This window comes from Vigna angularis, chromosome 8, assembly GCF_016808095.1.
Source record: "Vigna angularis cultivar LongXiaoDou No.4 chromosome 8, ASM1680809v1, whole genome shotgun sequence".
Classification (NCBI taxonomy): domain Eukaryota; kingdom Viridiplantae; phylum Streptophyta; class Magnoliopsida; order Fabales; family Fabaceae; genus Vigna; species Vigna angularis.
The window spans coordinates 9759461-9780325 of NC_068977.1; the positions used below are offsets into that span (position 1 = coordinate 9759461).

Below are 20865 nucleotides of genomic sequence, written 5' to 3' on the forward strand. Positions count from 1 at the left end.
ACTCGGACTGAACATTTGTCTAGGGTTAGATTTTGGAGAGGATAAACACAGACTACTCGTGTTGACTAAGGGACCAGGAGTGGTGTAAGAATACTTGTAACCAAAAGTGGGTAAACTCTGACTAGACAATTTTCTAGAGTTAGATCCTGGAGAAACTCGAACTAATTGTGTTAACTAGGGGACCAGGAGTGGTGTAAGAATACTTGTCACTAGGAGTGGGTTAAACTCATGTAATATTTGATAAGATTAATGGAACCTCTTAAGAATTGTTAAGGGAGAACTAGATGTAACTTAGATTGAGTGAACCACTATAAAAATTGCATGTTTTCCCCTTAAAGCCTTTACAAAGTGTTTTGAAATGGCATCTCCTGATCATATTCTTATTTACCTATCTTATAAAACCAGCATCTAAACATGGTACACCTTTATATACTCTTATTAAAATTCATTAGACGTTTCTTTGAAATGTTTCGAAAGCACTATTCACTCTCCCTCTAGTGTTTTCCTATGTACTTCAAGCATGTGCTGGTTTTGGTGTAATACTTCTGTATTATTCTTTTGGTATTTAAGATGAATGCAGGAATAGTAAGGTCCAAGTACGTGAATTACCCTTTTAGCTTAGGAAGTTTTTTGGTGCAACCGAATGCTTGTGATATTTGGCATAATTGACTGGTTATATTGCTTGTTGTTATGGTGCAAAATCTGTGATCATATGAAAAAAATCACTTTATAAAATGCAATAAATGACAATTGATGCCACAATTGATTTGAAATCACTGCATTATACTTTGTGTGACATGAATTATGGCAATTTTTGAAACCATCAAAGGCATAAATAAGGATTGTTATAACCACCACGATATACAAAAATAATCGTCATAATTTACACACTTTTTGTAGTGCCATGATAGTTGAGAATAACTTTTCCTTGAGATGAAGTTTTCTTCTACTATTAATCTCCAAATTCTTCCATATTTAAGACATTGTGTTCCCTACTTGAGGTGGATACCTTCACATGTTCTTTTTTCTTTTCAACCTTATCTCTAATGTAGCTTGAATCATAATATTTAAGCAACCTAAATAGAGAAAAGTTAGTTTTAAAGAAATAACACAAAATTTGTTTAACACTAGTTAGATGTAGTTATTCTAGGTCAAATTGAAAATATGCATAAAAAGCAAACAACAACATATTTAGTATAAAACTCTAATAAGTACAAGAATAAATCATTCTAGGTCACTTCTCTTGACTTGTCATCTAGTGTTAGAAAAGTAGTTGGATGTATACATATAGGTGTCTTCACAATATCTACTTTTCCTCTCAATAAACTGTTTTCAATTAAAAATGAAGTTAGTTTATTATATCCATTCCAATGAGTTTGAATTACATAATAATAATAATAATAATTAAGTTTTAAAATGTGCTATGGAAATAAAATATTTTCAAATTCAATAATTTATTCTATGTAAACTTCCTCTTTTGAAACTATCGAGGAATACATTATTAATATCCATTTAATACAACTTCATATTATTATAACCAATAATAAAAACAATATTAAGAGAATGATCACGAAGAGAAAAATGTACAACAATAATAATCATTTCATGATTATTTGAATTATTATAAATAATTTGTAAGACTTGCTTTGTAATTTTGAGTTGATTCACAATACTTGGTTCTGAACTATAAATTTTGAATTTGAAATTTAATTGAAATTTAGTTGCTAAACTTATATGACAAGTTATTTGATTTTTAATCTTCATTAAATTAAATTTGTAGTTTATGGTAAACTTTATGCATTTATACAGGATGACTGTTAATTTTTGAAATTAGGTTTGGGGTTTTATGGTAAACTTGTTATTATTATTTTAGTTTTTAAAAAATATATTTTTGAGGAAGACTTTAATAGTTATTAAAACATTTTCCATCTAAAAATGTCAACATTAATTTTATTTAAAGCATGAATTTTTTTTAAAAGAATTTATGTTAAGTAACTATGATATATGCCATCATATAAAACAATTCACTAAAAAAAACATGGAAAGTCAAATTAAATCCATGTTATAAACACTACAAAAAAGTTCAATTTTATCAGGGTTTTTTTTTAAGTTACCGGCGATTTTAATCCCGCCTAAATACGTTTTCCGCGATTACGAAAATCACTGGAAAAACCAGCGTCACTAATAATTACCGGCAGTTTTTATAAAAACCGCTGGTACTAGCGGGGGTTTTTAAAAAACCGCCAGTACCTGCAGGGGTTTCATAAAACCGCCAGAAAATAATTTTTTTTTTGACATTACAAAAATAATCTAATTACTATAAAAAATTCTTTGATAATAAAAGACAGTGAGATAATTTGAAAAAAAAAATATTATTATATAAAATATACTCTAAACATTGTTAATGTTGTTAAATACAATTAATTGTTGAACATGAAAAATAACATTATTCAACAATACAAATTTAAGAGAACAAAAAGATGTTCAAGAACAATTGCTAAAACTGTCAACTTGGCCAATAGCTCTTAATTATTGGACATCAAACATTGCTTCAATATCCTCTTCTAGTTTGGTTAGCACCAAGCTCTATGCCTTATTGTCCTTTGTCTCCAGCCCCAAAGGCATACAACTTCCCTGATTTAGTTAAGACAAAGGTATGAGCATTCCATCAAATAAAACCATGAAACAAGAACATAAAAAGACTATTAACATTCCATCAAATAACACCATGAACAAGAACATACAAAGACTGAGTTCACATACACTATGAAAATCAATGAACAACATTAAATTTTAGCAATCTCCTAATGTTCTTCCTAAAATGACCTTCTCATGAAAGAAAAAGCACTACAACTAATAACATTAATTAAAGTTAGAGTACTGTAGAAAAAAAATAACATTAAATGAAGTAAACATAGTTACAATTTGATCATATTTGAAAACAACAAAAAATATGTTCTTTTGTTGCATATAAATGAGAGCAGAGGTAGTACAATTTATATTTATAAAAACTAATAGATTTTAATAAATTGGAAAAGAAGGGAAGTCCTTATATGTAGAGTTGGATAATTATTAAAATAAGTGCTAAAGAAATTCAGTGCTGAAAAGTAGACTTGCCTCTATTAAAATCTAATTGATGTCCTATTATTTCCAGTTTCAGAATATTGGTTCTCTTTAAGTTTTCCTTCACCCCATACTTTATTTCATCTGTGTTCATAATAATTTGCATCATCATACAAAATAAGCATAACATATGAATAATATGACTAACAAGTTATAGGTTTATTCACCATATACTTATAAACTAGTGAAAGACACTCTACGACCATAAAACATGACATGCTTGAAACAAAGAATCAAATAGCATTTGAAACAAAGAATCAAATAGCATTTGAAACAAAAATGAAGTCATGTAAGTAGACCAACACACAAGAAAATGTTGAAAGATTTTCTATAAACAATCAGAAATCAGTTGGCTGTTGAGCTTCAATGCTTACCATAAGTAGCCACAAATGAAGTAAACCAATAGCTTGTACAATCATGGTATCCACCTAAATAATCATCTTGAAGTCAACCAACAGTTATTAAATAAACAATCATTTGCGAAGGTAAAAATTTCCATAACAAAAGTAAATTGACAGTCTTGTTTATAAGTCTACATCTAAAGGCCAAAGATTCATCATATTCTAACTCCAACTGTTTACAATGAAATGTTAAAACTGCTACTTTGGTATCAGTTATTCGAACATGTAAAATATGTAGCCGATTATGGGCAATTTCTGGGAAAAAATCCAAAGGAACATGTGTACTTTTTCATATTCTAACTATGTTAGTTTCCTTACATGATATGATTCACAACAAAAGCTGCATCAGACATGAGGTTGAAAACCATAGCTTGCTGCCTGAGGTAAGACAAATCCAGGTGTTCCTAGACCAAAATAAGCTGGATGATATCCAATAATGTCAGCAGAGAAAGGTGCAATTTGCATATGAGAAAACTGGGCCTGAATACAATAAAAGAATATATATTATAAAAGACTATAAAATAAGATTCATACAAAATTTAAAACAAGATTAATACAAAATTTAAAAACAAGCACACAATCACCTGTAAATTAGCCTTCCTTTCTTCCTTTCGCTGGGCTAATGCAACAAAACAAATATAATGATTTTTAAAATTTTATTTTCTATTTAAAATTTAATAATAATTTAATTTAAATGAAAAAATTATATTTTAATAATTATTAAAATATAAAAAATATTGAATAATATTAGGTTTTTAAATTAAATTAAATAGTTATTAAATTATAAATAAAAGTCAGTTTTAAAAGTTTTGTTAAGAAGGTGGAGAGTTAAAGAAGTATAAGATTACTTTAAATCGAAAGAAAAAAGTAAAAAAAATATTTATTAAGGTTAAAAATAAATTTTTGAAAAAGTTGGAAGTGCGGGATGAAGTATTGGAAGTGCAAGATGAAACCCTCAAATATCCATTTTAAATTGGGCCAAGCCCATCAAAGTTGAACAGGTATACAAAGAAAAGATTCAAAACCCTAATTCACATACTGTTCAATTCGGCGGTCTTCTAGTGCATCAACAACTAGTAATCTATGCTATAAATGCACAAGAAATGGAGAACAATAAGAGAGTACAAGAAGAGTCTCACATACTAGTAAAGGTTTTCAAAGGTAGTATAATTGTTGTCCATTTGATGTTGGTAGAAAAGTTACAACCCACAAATAGAGTGTGTGAAAAGAAAATAATAGGAAAAGGAGGTTGTTATCATCATAAATCATCTTTAGGAGGTTTGTTATCACCATAAATCATCTTTTAGGGATGATTTATGTCAAATCGTAACAATGCTTTTTGTTTTACTAATCATATTGATCTTATATTTTTTCTTTATTTTTTACTCTTGTTTTAATATATTTTCATTTACTTTTGACAATTTTCAAATAAAGAACAAAATTTCCTTATATAAGATTTTGTAGTAGTAATTATTGACGATGGGTAAAAGTTTTGTATAAGATTCCTAGAAATGGGATGGTACGAAAAAAACAATAAAAATATCTATTTTATTTATTATTATGATTTTTTTCTTGTTATTTTGATTTGTAAGTTTGCTTCTTGTAGGTACTCAGTTATTATATCACATCTTCTCTGTTTTTTTTAAATAAAATCAAAACTAAGTTGATTTATGGAGTTTTAGGTGATTGTTGAGATGACTCAAATGCATGCATATACCTACTTATTGTATTTTTGGTGAACAGTTAAAACTTATATTTTGGTTACAAGTACACATTCTTTCTTTACATAATATTTATTTTGTTGATCTATTTCATATGAAAAGTTGTATTCCCTTTATCACTACTTTTTAGCACTCTTTATAAATTTGAAAACAATGACAAACATTATTCGTCTTTATCTTATATATAATATGATTCTTGAGATAATATCTGACATGTACTTAATATTTATCACCCTTTCATTCATTCATATTTATCTTTTTTTATTGTCGATTAAATTGTTATTTTTATTCTCATATTAAAATATCAAATATGAAGTCAAGATACAATCATTATTCTAATTTTTTTTCAAAAACAAATTATATAATACATAAAATATCTCAATAGTAAAGAAATGATGATAATTAACACTAATATTATGGTTTATTTTATTGCCATAATTTATATAATTTATATTACATATTTCAAATAATAAGATTTTAAGTAAGTTACTCACGTAATCAATCTATATATGTAATATTATATATATATATATATATATATATATATATATATATATATATATAATGTTTTTCAAGTCCAACATATGTTATAGACATAATAAGTGATTACACATCCTTAACCATTTTCACAACTTTATGTTGTCGTTATCATCCTCGTCACATGAGTCCTCAATATCATAATTTGCATGGATGAAAAATAACTATTATTTAACAAACTATGATCGTTAATCATTATTACTTTAAAGATGACCATGTGAAATGTTTTGTTGAGGATTCATGAGATGAGGTTGATTACGTAAATATCAAGTGCAAAAATTGTTAAGGATTCAAATGTAAACCATTAATGTCTATAACATTGTTTTAGATATATTGGTAAATGTCATGAGTGTGAACTAGTTTAAAAGAATACAAAAAGTTGTACATGTATATAAAGTAGTATGACTTGTGCTAACTAGGAACTTATACTCTTTGAAGTTCAATATTTCAGGATTCTTTTCGATTGGGAAGTAGAGATTCTAATAAGTGAATTTGGGAGCTTAGTAAAAAAACCTTGCAAAAGGAAACCTAAAGCACCAATGAAAGTGGCTAAGCTGGTAAGGAAACCCTCCAAAGAAGGAAAACTCAAGTGTTGATTACTAAAAGAAAAGGTTGAGTTGAAAGAAAACCCACCATGAAAGAAAATCACTATTGTTGAGCACTACAAAATGAAGTTGAGCATAACACCATAAATTTTATAAAAACAGGGCCTTGCCTCTGGTTTTATCATCATATTCTTAGCTTCTTTACACACTGTCTTTGTAACAAATTAGAATATCTTAGTGAGAGGCATAAGGAAGGAGCAACAAACTCCTAAAGCTTAGCCTTTTCCATCAACATGAGTAGTCAAACTCTCCTGTATTGAGATAAGAAGTAATTGATTATAATTCTTTATAATACTACCTCTTTGATATTTATGTATGACTTTATTCAACTATTTGTGGTTTGATTTATATTTATTGTTTGAATGGATTGACAACTCATCTTATTTCACTAGATTGGATTGAGTTGGAAGATTGATCTTAAATTGTGGTCCAATCAAATATTCTTATTCTTGGTATGGGCTTGTACATGCTCTAACAGGTAGGTTGGATATAAAGTCCTACACTTAAGCCAAGAATTCATTCAAGCATGAGTGAAGGAATCACATTGAGTTTGAATTTATTAGGTTCTAGGTTGCAAGAATGAGTTTAGATCTACCTTAGAGTAGTTCAAGGACATTGAATAAATGACATACTAAGTATACAAGATAGGTAGCAATATATCAGAAGAAAAAGAGATAAAGTCCAACTTCAACATGTATTTATCTTCATATTTTTCAAATTTTAATTAAACTTTGTTTTTATGAACAATACAACTTCAACAAACATTGTTGAATTGAATCTAATAGAAAATATTTGATAATCTTAACAAATCATACAAAGACAACAATAAGGATAACTCCCCTTGCCTTATTTTCTACAGACAACTTCTTTCCTAACTTGGATCTTACGTCCTTGTTCCTTCTACACAACTTATTTGTTAAAGAGAAAACAAGATAAGGAAGCCCTTGAACAAAAGACAGAAAAGGAAGAAGAACAAAGAGCGAGAGAAAAATATATTAACTTATATCTTTTTCTTTTTTATTTTCCTAAGGAAGACTTGTTCTTCAAGGAGCAATGACATCAACAATGGGAAGAAGAAAGGATGAATGAGAAAGAAGACAAATGCTTGGAAATATATGCACATGACTTAGCTTGTTTGTTCATCCTTAACAAACCTATGGTTTGTCAAAGTCGTACCTGTAGTTTGGTTTTTTATCTGCACAATATTCCTTTGTTTTTCTTTGAGCATAGCATCCTTGCTTTAAAATTGTTTAAGTTTTTTTTTGCAGATGAATATTTCACCTTGGAGGTAGACCTACAACCCTTCAAAATAAAAGATTTTCCACTTTCCAGATCCAAATCTCATTTTAGCTAAAATTTCTATTTTGGATCATTTTAGATTTGTGTTCTTTGACGTATGTTTGTATTTGTGTGTAGGATATTCTACAATTCGTGGTTGAGTTATCCCCAAGAAGGAAAGGATGATGTGAGACTAATTAGGTCTAAAGGATCAACAACTAAAGAGAAGGAGCTCCTACAAGAAATCATCCACCTCATTTAGGGATAAGGAGAAGAAATGAACTACTTCTACCAATACCAAACCTAAGGATACAAAGCCTTCCAATGGAACAAACTTAAGGAGAAATTTTCTTCAAGAAAGAGAGAATGATAGAGGACTATCTTTTGATTGAAGAGGAGCCATTACAATTTAAATGATCCATGATAAGGTCAAGGACCAAAAGCTTGGGAAAACAAATCTCCTTGAAGCTCTTAATTCTCCAAGAAGCTTGGAACTTAAAAGACATGAAGATGATGGCTTAGTTTTTAAGCATTTAAAATAATTTGCCTTTTTTCTTTTATTTTTGTAAGCTCGTTGAGCAATTTGGTTTGCTCAACGAGGGTTTGTTTCTAAGGTGTGTCACTGTGCAAGCGTTCACGCTTGAAGACTGTGTTTTCAAGTTACTTTTGCAGCCCAATGTCTTAAGGATTTCCTTTGGATTTGGGCTTTCCTTTGGATTTCTAAGGTTGCTTAAACATTTATGGTCTATATATAATTGAATCAAAAACATATGTAAACACTTTTGATAGTCATATATTAATTTTGAATTCATTGAGAGAGGATTCTCTTAGTTCTTATCATAAAACACTAGTTCTTATAAAAGATTAAGGTCTTTATGGAAAATCTTCATTAACTCAATAATCTACTAAATTGTAACATCTCCATCTCTACCTTGTTTTTAGGTTCTTATCTGAATTTGTTTTTTTATGTTTCTGGAGGAATCAAATTAAAAATGATAACACTCTTTCTTGGATAAAATTGTATCACATTTATATTTTCTCAAAGGCATTTTCCCAAACACCTTTGCATTTTTTATTTTTGCATGGTTTTAGTTCATTCTAGCAATCAAAACACATTTCATATCATTCATTCAAGCATTATGAATACTCATTTAATTTCTCACAGTATACATTCTTTTTAGAATGTTGAACCATGGATTCCACCTCATTCTATACTAGTTTTGCACACAAATTTTAGGTTAGGATTCGATTATCATATGCACTTTAGGATTGTTTGTAAGTAGTTATAAGTTTCATTTAATATTTTGCTCAAAAACATTGAAATCTCCTTGGATTAATACCTTCGTTGACCATTGTATCACATTAATGGGAAATAAAGTTTTTGTGTAAAAATCTAGGCATCAAGAGGTTTATCACTAAGTCTCTAGTCATAAGGGAAATTATGATTAGATGATTAAAAGAGAGAGTCTAATGGAAATAGTAAGAAAGATAAATTATCAATATTTTTCAAAATATATATGATGTATATTGTTGCTTGTATGTGCTAAATGATTAGTATTTATACATTAAATGTGTCAACAAATGCAACAAGTCTAGTAAATGCAAAGGTGAAATCTAAGCATTAGACGAGTTTAAGGATTAGACAAGTCAAGGTGTTAGACGAGTTTAAAAGTACAAATCATCAAGTAAATGCACTAGGCTACCTAGATGTCTAGATAACCTAAGTCACCGCGTTAGATGATTAAGGTGTTAAACAAATAAGGCATCAGACAACTAAGGGTTAGATGACCTAAGACATCATAAATCATTAGGTGACCTAAGTTTCAAACAACCAAAGTATTAGATGACCCAAAGCGGCTTAAGTCATCAAATGACCTAAGTGTTAAACAACCTTTAATACTTAAGCTTTTATGGCATGCTTTGATGGTTTAAACAAGTTTTTGATCTCTGATTATTTACCAAACTAACAAATTGATACAAGTATTTGGAACAAAGATTTAATAATATGAATTACAAGGAATACTATCATTTTAGAAGGAAAAAGTTTTTGAATAAAACATTCAAATGAAATTAATATTGATGAATGAATTGTTTGATTGAATGAAAGATATTGCTCTAACGATTCAAATGCAAAATCAAGTGCCACATAGTTTTATTAATATGACAATTTGTGAAGCTTGAAGAGAGTAGAATTCAAAATCAAGTATGAGCTCAATCACAAAAGAAATAAGATATCTTGAATAGTTTTAACTTGATTCAAAATTGAAGTCTTGAAGAATGACGTTAAAGATTCAAACTGAAAAATCAAGTCAAAGAATTGATTAAGTCATTTCATATCTTTCATTGAGTGAAGTTCTAACTTACGAGCCTTGTTGCACGCTCGTATTGAGAGAGTGTCGACTGCTTAGTATTGTAATTGAGAGTTCTTGATATCAGGGGGAGTTTAAGAATGATACCTAGAGAGGTTGATACTTAATGTAACCTGGAGATTTGTACTCGTGTACCTTGAGAGGTTGAAACTCGTGTAACTTGGAGAGAGTGATACTCGTTATGGGTCAAAGTTGTTAATTAATGAATTTCATAAGCAGGTTGTTTAGGAGATTGGATGTAGCCGTAGGTGGAGGTGAACTAGTATAAACATGTTGTGTGCATTCTATTTATCCTTACACTTTTATTTTCAAGTAGTAAATTCATTTATAATTGCATACATGTGCAAGTAATTTTGAATTTCCAGGCTCTATCCATCTTTCCCCTTCTAAAGCTACTTTGCACCAACACCATGTACTCATGCTTGAACTTAAGGAGTGTCTAACTATATAGTCTTGAGATGCTTCATGAACTAAGCTTGGAGCGATGTTATGTACTCAGATAGCCAAAAGTGACTTTATGTGCTTGTTGTTGTAAGTAAAAAATGATAATGATAGTACTTTTAGTGTATTTTATATAGTGAAACCCTTTGTAGTTTGCATTGGAGAATTAGACTTGGTATAGGTTAGGGTGAACCATCCTAAAAACGTGTTATTGTTAATCCTTTTATAATATGTAACACGACTTGCTAGGTATCTCTTTCAAAAGGCTTGTGAACATGTTTTATAAAACCATCACATTTGTCCTTGTTTCCTTTTGTTGGCTTCTTATGTTGAATTGTATGATGATCATTTGAATTATAGATATTATGTTGTATCGTATGATGCTCATTTGAATTATAGATATACATATGCTTGATAGTATTATGACTATATGATTGTTGAATGATCTCTTTATCATATTTATATTAAAACATTAGTTCATCAAAACTTGAACTTAGTGTTATGATTAAAATATGAAGGTGGCCTTATTAAGATTGTGCTAGGTTAGATTAGCATGAATAAACTATTGCAATTAGACTATTTTTTGGTCAAACCATCCAAGTCTAATACTTTAGGACAACAATTGTAAAAATATAGGTAATTTGGTTGTTGAGGACAAACCTTTGCATTATGTTTTTGTTCATATTAAAAGTCTCTAAGGTAATTATTATGCTTAGCTAATGTAGGAGGATAATTTTAGGCTTTAGGACAAAATAAGTATATAAATTCATTTGTCACATCTTATAACGTAGTAAATGAGAACATGGATATAAACTCGAGAGTCTATATACACTTATGGGAGCTCTCTAAATTCAACTCGTGAACTTAGACTCTTGATTTGCAAGAGTTTACATCATATTAAAAAACAAATATGATACTTACCAATTCAACGTTCAACATCATAATTAATTAAAATAGTTCACAATAATTTTATAATTAAAACATAATTAAGTTTAGTAATGCATGACAATTATATAAGTTCAAACTATACAAAAATAGATAAGTTCATACAATTACAAAGCATCAAAGCATAAGTTCTCAAAGTGATAAGAATTAAATAACTAAGTAGAAAAATGATTTCAATTATTGTCACTGATACTCTAATGACAATCTCCATGATCATCTTCTTCATCATCATGAACTCTTTTTTGAATGACAAGTATGCATCATCCACATTAACATAAAAACTATACTATCAAACTCAAATACATCTAAAATATTGAACCATATTCATATAAATCAACATTCTTGAACTTTATCTTAAACTTGAATTACCATTTTCAATGAAATCTAATTCACTAACATATAGAAGAACAAGTCAAACTCAAAACTTGAACAAACTTTCTCAATTCTAGAGTTCCATTCAGACGCATGTCCCACCAATTTTCATGAAGCATAAATTCTTGATATTTTTATAGAAAAAAGTCCTTAAGCATAACGAAGGTCAAGAAATTGTATATTATTTTTTTTTCTTTCCTTAACCAATATTCTCATCTATATATATACAACCATTCTTTCACCTAAAGATTATCATTTCCATAATTAGTTCGATATGAGTTAAAGTAATAGGTAATTGCACATAAAAGACTTGTGAAGTTGATTCTAATTCTCAAATGATTCAAACTAGCTCTAACTATGAAAGTACCACCAATATATTATTTTAAAAATAATTATATATTAAACAATAAAATTTTGAAAGAAAGAAAATTTACTCTTTTTTAACATTATTATAATTATATTTAATTATGTCTTTTGCATCATTAGTCTTCCCTTATATGAACTATTTTTGCTTGTTCTTTTAGTTTGGATTACTAAAATTTAAATTTTTACTAAATATTGTTTTGGGTGAGGACGATAAGTTAAGTTCTCGTTCATAAGATAAAATGTGATTACAATTTAACCATGATACTGCTTTAATTTAAGTTTTATAATGTGCATTAAGTTTTTTTATATAATCATGATATAATTATAGTTGTTAAGCATTACTATTAAATGAATTTAAGTTTTTTTTTAATTAAAAATAGCACAGTTATATTAAATTATTAATGATAAAGTAATTTATTTAAATTTAGGTAGTTTCCATAACAAATTATTTAAAATGTTCTTTATAAATACTATTTTTATTTGGACTCGCATTTAATAATGATTTTTTTATTTTCTTTCAATTAGATTTTACAAAATTATTTTTTATAATTAACGTAATTTATAAAATTAAGGACTCCCTTTAAATTTTTAACTCGAGATGAATTACGTGTATTTAAATATTTATTTATACTTAATTTTATAGAAACTGTCACACATTTTAATCATTAAACTGTCACACATTTTAATTTTATTACATCAATTAAATCAATTTTAAATTATTTATTTATTACATATTAAAATACTAAAATTTCATTAAATAAAAATTATTTAAGTAAAACTCTAAATTTTATTAGAAAAACACAAGCTGTCCCTTTGTTCATTTTCTGTTTCACTCTGAACCAAAATCTGATCTCCTTTCCGTAGTCTTATCTTTCCCACTGCATTGACAGGAACCATACTTACAACACTCCAAGACCCCACTAACCAAAATATCTCTTTAAACCAATATCTTTAACAAACACTTCTTGCACGAGAACTGAAACCCAATTCCGTTAAACCCTAACCCCATGGAACTCTCGCGCCTCTTTGTTTCTGACACGTGCTTCTTCTCTCCTCCGATTCGCTATTCCCCTGTGCCGGCACTATCCACCTTTTTCGCCGTAAACCTCCGCATTAACCGCCGCCGGAGGAGGAGCCTTTGCTCGGCCTCCAACAATGATACCTTACTCGCAGGCGGCGGCCCTGTAGTCGCCGGGGACAGAGAGAAGCACGAGGAGGACTTGAAATCTTGGATGCACAAACACGGCCTCCCGCCGTGCAAGGTTGTTTTGAAGGATAAACCTTGCCACAATGATCCCCATAAGCCTATTCATTACGTTGCAGCAAGTCAAGATCTTCAGGTCCATTCACGGCTCAAATAATTTCATTATCATTATTATTGCTGTTGTCGTGTGTGACTTTTTCATTAAAAAAATTACACTGACACCCGTGTTTCTTCGAAATTCATACTCATTGTAACTTTACAGTAACCTCCTTGGCATATAATACAATGTGTTTCTTGTTGATAGGGAGAGTTCTTGTAATGTATTTCAAACATTAAGGGGTTTGTTATAGGAATAGAAAGGTAGGAGAATAGTGTGAATTTTGGGAAACCAGAGTGGAGTTGATGTAATTTGGTCTTTCTTTGATGAGGGGTTATGTGATGATTTGCTTGGGGTTGTCTTTCTCTCGTTGCAGGTTGGCGATGTTGCATTCTCCGTTCCTAATTCCTTAGTTGTTACGCTGGAGAGGGTATTGGGAAACGAGACTGTTGGTAATTGTGCAATGTTTTTATTCTTTGGTCTTGACTTTGTCTTGCTCCTAGTTCCATTATTATACAATGGAGATTGCCTGTATTTGGATTTTTTTTTAATTTTATTTACTAATTTGCTAACAAGTGATGGAAATTAGAATGTCTGGAAAATGGAAAAACGTTTAGGCCTTGTTTGTTGATTGCTTTTAAAAACATTTTTATATTCTCTATATTTTTTGTTTAATCGTTATGAAGCTTATGTGAAAGTGTGTCTCTTGAGTGTATTTCTGCTTTTTGGAAACTTGTTGCTTAATTATTTGAACAGAACATTTGAATGAACCAAAAGAAGAGGATGAGAAAACATTACCGAACTTTTTATTTTTGGTTTTTAAGAATTTTCAAAATTTAGTAGATTTTGGATGCGAAATTGATTATCAGATACTAAGAAGTGTGGATGGATTTTTGGTTCTTACTTCTTATAGGTTACATTCATTCTTAATTTGAACACTGTGGATCTTAGAAAATTGAAGTTGATGATTCCTTCCCATATGTTTATCCTTACCATTGTTTGTTATTGAAAATGTAGAATATAGATCAAATTGAAAATGATTCTACTTATAAGAACACAGACTATAGTATTTATTGATAGTTTGCCTGTATAATCTCTCAATTTAAATTTAGTATTTAAGCTTTACTATGTTAAAAGTCACTCTCCAATTGATGGTTTTAGTAACACACGGCAAGGGCATAATTAAAAATGTAGAGGCCTAAATGGTGAAACTTTTTCGTACAGAGGATACGTTGCATATGGTTGTCACCAGTAGGGAGCAAGAAATACTAAAACTTTTCTTTTCAGCAAGCAAAGATGAGGGCAATGGTTGATTTTGGCATGTCATGTCTTATATGGTGTTAAGTTCTTCATTGATAGAGGACATTTCACAAGCTTAAATTATTGTTAGTGATAGATATTTTTTGGCAGTGTGGCAAGCACTGTAGTCAATCATTCTTTGTGTTAGCAGGACATTGGAAACTGTTTAGAGTAGGTGTGGCCATTTTGGGCAACAAAATCTGTATAGTCATGGAAATGAATTTGGCAAACTCCTAATCTTGAATTCTTTAGCTGATTGGAAAAGACAGTTTATGTTCTTTTTACTACTTTTTGCTGTTGATTTGCGTGTCAGTGTTGTCTCGTCCGGGTGTATTTAAAGCAAGGTATCAATGGATTTGGGGTGTATTGATTATTTAAGTGTTTTAAAATTGGAATTTATTTCCTGTGATTTTCATCCTTATTGCAGCTGAGCTATTGACAACAAACAAATTGTCTGAATTGGCGTGCTTGGCATTGTATCTGATGTATGAGAAAAAACAGGGGAAGAAGTCCTTCTGGTATCCATACATCAGGGAGCTTGATCGTCAACGAGGTAGGGGCCAGCTGTCGGTGGAATCACCTCTTCTATGGTCAAAATCTGAGCTGGACTACCTGTTAGGAAGTCCAGTTAAGGTTAGCCCCCTCTTATTTACTATTATTTCATATCCATTGTATTCATGAGCAGCAATATTAGGTTAGTTTAATACTTGATATTTTTCAAATATAACCAGGCTAAAATGGTGTCTGTGATTTAGGATGAAGTTATTGAAAGGGTAGAAGCAATAAGAAAAGAGTATAACGAACTCGACACAGTTTGGTTCATGGCAGGATCTCTGTTTCAGGTGATTAAAAGTGCACTAGAACAAGTTCAGTTACTGAATTGGCTTTACATTTTGGCAGTTAGTTCTTACATTATATGCATAAATATATTGCAGCAATATCCATATGACATTCCCACTGAGGCTTTTTCATTCGAGATTTTCAAACAAGCCTTTGCTGCTATTCAGTCTTGTGTGGTGCATTTACAGGTTAAATTTCCTTGTTATCCTTACATATCTGTACAGGTTGTTAAATATGCATTAAAAACACCAAATTAAATAGCTAATAAATCTTTTAAGTCTATTTTTATTTAACTACATGAGTGTTACATTTGTTCATGTAGTCAAATTACCTAAATCTGAAATGATGTAATCTCCTATGGTACAATTAAATTTCAGGCAACAAAGTTTTACTTATTTGATTTAATTTGTTTATATATTTTAATTGATTGTTGGATTTGTTAGATGAAATGATAGTTTAAAAAGAAAAATGTACTATTAGTATTGTTACTATTGAATGTGAGTTTCATTATGCATGGATATTACTATAGATCTAAATTCTGACTTTTGCACAGTGCAGTAATTTTCTTGCAGTCCTCGGATAGCTGTTGTTGCTATTAAATTTGGTTCTTACTTTGATATTTCATGCTATACTTCTCATTGTTTATGTTTTTATGGTAAAATATGTTTTTGTTCTCTCTAAAATCTGTAAATTTCATTTTAGTCCCTTTCTAAGTTGTTTAGTAGTGTTTCATTGCAGTCAAATGGGGATTTAGAGGGACCTCAAACTGACATTATTGAGAGAATGAAAATGAACATTACATATTTTAGAGGGACCAAAACTATATTTTACCCCTCTTGTGAATATTCACATTGATAGACTGTGTTTCTCTTCTGCTATTTATTGTGTGCTGGGAGATCAGTGCTCTTCTGTCTGGACAACAAGATTCCCTTCTTTCTGCAACTGACATAAATTGATTGCTTATCCTTTTTGAAATCAGAAAGTTAGTTTAGCTCGGAGATTTGCTTTAGTTCCCCTGGGACCTCCTTTATTGTCCTACCAAAGCAACTGCAAGGCAATGTTAACTGCTGTTGATGGTGCTGTTGAGCTTGCAGTTGATCGTCCATATAAAGCTGGGGACCCGATTGTTGTCTGGTATGTTAATTCATTTTATTGCATGTCATTGGAAAAAGCACATGGTTTGAGGACTTTTTGTTCTGTGTAGGAACTAGGTTATAAGATTTGCAGTTGGTCATTTTCAGGTGTGGCCCACAACCTAATTCAAAGTTACTAATAAACTATGGTTTTGTTGATGAAAATAATTCCAATGATCGTCTAATAGTTGAGGTATGAGTTGGACTTTTATTTTTGCTTTATCCAGTACTCTGTTTGAATTCAAATTTAACCTTGTTGATACAACTGTCCCAGGCAGCTTTAAATACTGAAGATCCACAATATCAAGATAAAAGAATGGTGGCTCAAAGAAATGGAAAGTCATCAGTTCAAGTTTTTCGTGTATTGATACTGAACCTACTATTTTTTAAGGTTACTTAGTGAATTTTATAATTAATTCCTTATTTGAACCTTTAGGTATATTCTGGGAAGGAAAGGGAAGCTCTCTTAGATATGCTTCCTTATCTGCGTTTGGGCTATCTTTCAGATCCTTCTGAGATGCAATCTGTCATCTCCTCCCAAGGTCCAGTTTGTCCTGTAAGTTTGTTTCATCCTTTGCTTGTTTGAATTTGAAGAATTTTAAGAATGTCATGGTCACAGTCCAGTATTTGTCTAATCCATTTGCTCTTTCACACAGTGTTATTTCATTACATGAGGGTTTGTTCTTGCAAGTGCTGTTATTAATTAGAACATGATTTTATTCCTTTTTCGAAACAAAATTATCCTTAGTCAATTAAATGGAAAGAGTAACTCTTATGTGAAAAGTTGATTCTATCGGCACATTTTAGGTAAGCCCTTGTATGGAACGGGCTGTGTTGGACCAGCTGGGAGATTATTTCAAGACTCGGCTGGCTGGGTACCCTACAACATTGGCTGAAGATGAATCTATGGTACTGTTTCTATCATTAGAAGTTGACTATAATGTATAAGACTTGTCAACTTTTTCACTAACAATATATCTATTTCATTAGCTGGCAGATGGTAATTTGAATCCGAAGAAGCGAGTTGCTACCCAATTTGTTATGCTGGAAAAAAAAATCCTTCATGCCTGCTTGCATGCAACAACTGATTTCATAAATCAGCTTCCAGATCACAGTATATCTCCCTGCCCTGCTCCCTATGCACCTTTATTAAAATGAAAGGTTAGACTCTGGTTTTAAACAGCATAATCATGTTCTTAGGGTTTGCTTGAATGAACTTTTCTGTAAACATTAATAGAAGAAAACAAGGAAAAAAGAAAATTCTTTTCCATAAAATAAAATTAGCTTATACATAAATTATTATGGATGTTATCATATCTTAGCTTCTCTATATGAAGAAAATGTTAACTTAAGCATAAGCTAGTTTTAGTTTGTAGAGAAACTTTTCATTTTTCTTATTGTTTTAGTGTCCTATAACTGCTCATGGGGCAAATTATCCAAAATGATTTGAAATTTTCTGCAGCGCAGTTCCTTAATTTTTGTCACATACTTTGTAGGAACTGGATGTCTGTACTGTACAAATATATGGATTTGGTGAACCAAGTCAGAAAAAATATATGTTCTTGATGTAGACTCTATTAGAAAGCCCCTGAATTAAGGGAATGTGTAGGTTACCCTCCTCAGCTTTGGTCTAAATGTGAATGCAGATTAGACTTTAAGATTTGATATGATGCTCATGTTTCTTTTAACTTGCTATATGAAAAGCACCCTTTGTTATGCAAACAGATAAAATATGTGCTCAATTTAAGATAATTTCTTTTAATTACAAAAAAGTAGAGTTAAGAAAGAGTTTACATTGCATAATCCATTTTTTTATGTACAAAATGATTGTGCTGGGTTGATTGGTAGTTATATAATTAGGATTTTCTTTTCTCAGATTTCTAACTGCTTAGTAGATGCTTATGCATTATGAGTTTAGGGTCTATTTATAATAGTGGAGTCAGTGGACTGATAATCCCCGTAGCTAAAAGAAAATTACTTCGTAGTTTGATTTTGGAAAACCATGATGCATCGGACCAGGAAATTTCTGAATACTATGATGGATTTCGTAGGTCAATTACAGTAATATATTTGAATCACAGCTCAATGAACAATGATGCAAGAATTCTGAATTTAAAAGGTTACGGCTGGGCTTTTACCCCTGAAGATAAAATTTCAATGTGTTCGCGTCCCTTGAATTAGGCGTTGCTTCATTCCCTGGGTAAGGAAGCATCATTGGTCAAATTTGTTTCACTGTCTTCCTGTAGTTGCACTGATCCTTATATTTGAGCGTTGGAACGACATCTTCTGTAAATGGAAACTTGAATCACAATATCTAATTCATTTGTGTATATAGTTCTATCAATTTTGCACGTCAAACCATCTGATTGTAGTTTTTACTTAAAAAAATTGTTTAAAAATGTTAGATGTCACAAGTTATATTACTGTATAATGTTACGAATGTAGGGATAGGCTAAACGAGATAAAACATATTCTTGTGAGTCCCACAAATGAGGATAAAACTGATCAACCCTTGGCTACGTAAAGTACAACCGGTATATATCGATGTACTTTTCATCCATTCTTCCCAGAAACCAGCCAATGTGGTTTTCATACGGTAAGCTTGGTTGCTGTATATCCGTTGGCAACTTAAATCTCCATCTGCAGTTTTATCAAATATTATATACGAAGCATTGGGGTATATGTGATAAGGCTATTTTTCATTGGGGGTATTTTTCATATACAAAACCAAATACAGGTAATTGTTATATGTGATAAGGCTATTTTTCATTTGAATATAGTTGTTCCTAATATAATTGTTATGTGATAAGGTAATTGAATATAATTGTTATATGCAAAATTTACCCTTCCCTTTCGCATGATGAGCATGTCTCTTAAGATATATAACATAACATGTTATTCCTAATAATAATTTGGAGCAATAGAACTAATGACTTTTTAGGTGATGCTAGGGAATTTACGAAGAGAAAAATTTATTAAGAGTAAATTTAGAAGTAATCTTTGTGAAAATTTGTCTAGATGTGATATATAAAAAAAAGTTTTAATAGATAGAAATTGAATATTATCAAAATGTTTGTAATAGTAAAAATAATATAAAATGATATTTATTAATAACATATTTAATGGTAAAAGATATTTTAAGTAGTAAAAAATAATTAAAAATAAAATAAAATTTTATTTAAATAAAGTTAAATTAGTTTGTTTAGAATTTAATTTTTTTAAGAATCTATTTTAGTCATAAGTAGTATAATTTTTTGGTTTTATAATCAAATTGAATATTCATGATTAACCAAATAATAAAGTGAAGTTAAGATATTATATGAGAAATATATGTATGTAATAAGGTAACTCTATTTATCATATAATTCATAATATAATTCATAATGAAGTTCCTTCTAAAAGTACCTTATTCAAATGATATTATGTTAACATTTCTATTATACGTCATGTATGAGATTAGAGATGGCAAAAAAACATATAATTAAAGTTGATGTAATGTAATAAAGCAAAGTGATAAGTTGATATAACATAATAAACCAAATAATAAATTAATGTAATATAATTATATAATGACAAATGACTTAATATTCTAATTTATGCATAATTAAGCTCACATTAAAATTGACTTCTATCAATTGTCGGTTCATATCCAAAGATAAATTGAGTAAGTTTTCTTCAATTCGTAAAACACGTCTTTGCATTTGTTTCATACTTTGCATTTTGTTTTGCAAGTCTTGAACCTCCTCCTACATTTGAGTCATCATGTCAGAATTTGAAGGGTAGGGAGGATGTTTAAAATGACCACCAGGATGTTGACTTCCTACAATAGGATCGTCATGCTCAGGACTTTGATTTTACAATTGTCCTTCTTCATTAACACAGAGGTTGTATTGACATACACCATCGATGTTGGCAATATTGTTTGGTCCCAATTTAAGTGCTTGTGTTCGTCTCAAGATGTACTCCATTGTATTGTATAATTTGAGTGATCAATACACCATATGGTAGAAGTGTGTCATCGACCTTGCATTTAAGAATATCTTGCATGATATGATGAGAGAAATTGATAAATATATTCTTTTTGAGCACCCATATCATAAAGATATCTTCTTGGAACAATTTTGCAAAATTTTC

The 20865-nt window shown here is 30.1% G+C and overlaps 1 protein-coding gene across 3 annotated transcripts; it reads left to right on the forward strand.

Moving 5' to 3' along the window:
- The first annotated feature begins 12990 nt into the window (after positions 1-12990).
- LOC108343718 (fructose-bisphosphate aldolase-lysine N-methyltransferase, chloroplastic) lies at positions 12991-19089 on the forward strand. 3 transcript variants are annotated; one of them, XM_017582061.2, is made up of 12 exons: positions 12991-13498; positions 13836-13911; positions 15186-15391; positions 15514-15600; positions 15694-15786; positions 16578-16732; positions 16840-16924; positions 17006-17092; positions 17168-17287; positions 17539-17640; positions 17722-17892; positions 18813-19089. In XM_017582061.2, exons 1-11 carry the CDS (start codon positions 13166-13168, stop codon positions 17887-17889), a joined length of 1512 nt encoding a protein of 503 aa, XP_017437550.1. In that variant the 5' UTR covers positions 12991-13165; the 3' UTR covers positions 17890-17892; positions 18813-19089. The 3 variants fall into 3 exon arrangements, with proteins under 3 accessions (XP_017437550.1, XP_017437548.1, XP_017437547.1); XM_017582059.2 differs by lacking the exon at positions 18813-19089 and adding an exon at positions 18228-18462; XM_017582058.2 differs by having other exon boundaries at positions 12992-13498; positions 18783-19089.
- The last annotated feature ends 1776 nt before the right edge of the window (positions 19090-20865 follow it).

What these genes read in the sequence shown, in the direction of transcription:
- LOC108343718 (XM_017582061.2), top strand. Translation starts at nt 13,166, where the DNA reads ATGGAACTCTCGCGCCTCTTTGTTTCTGACACGTGCTTCTTCTCTCCT. An exon ending in CAGCAAGTCAAGATCTTCAG is followed by an intron (nt 13,499 to 13,835) that starts GTCCATTCACGG and finishes CTCTCGTTGCAG; the next exon opens with GTTGGCGATGTTGCATTCTC. An exon ending in CCCAAGGTCCAGTTTGTCCT is followed by an intron (nt 17,288 to 17,538) that starts GTAAGTTTGTTT and finishes GGCACATTTTAG; the next exon opens with GTAAGCCCTTGTATGGAACG.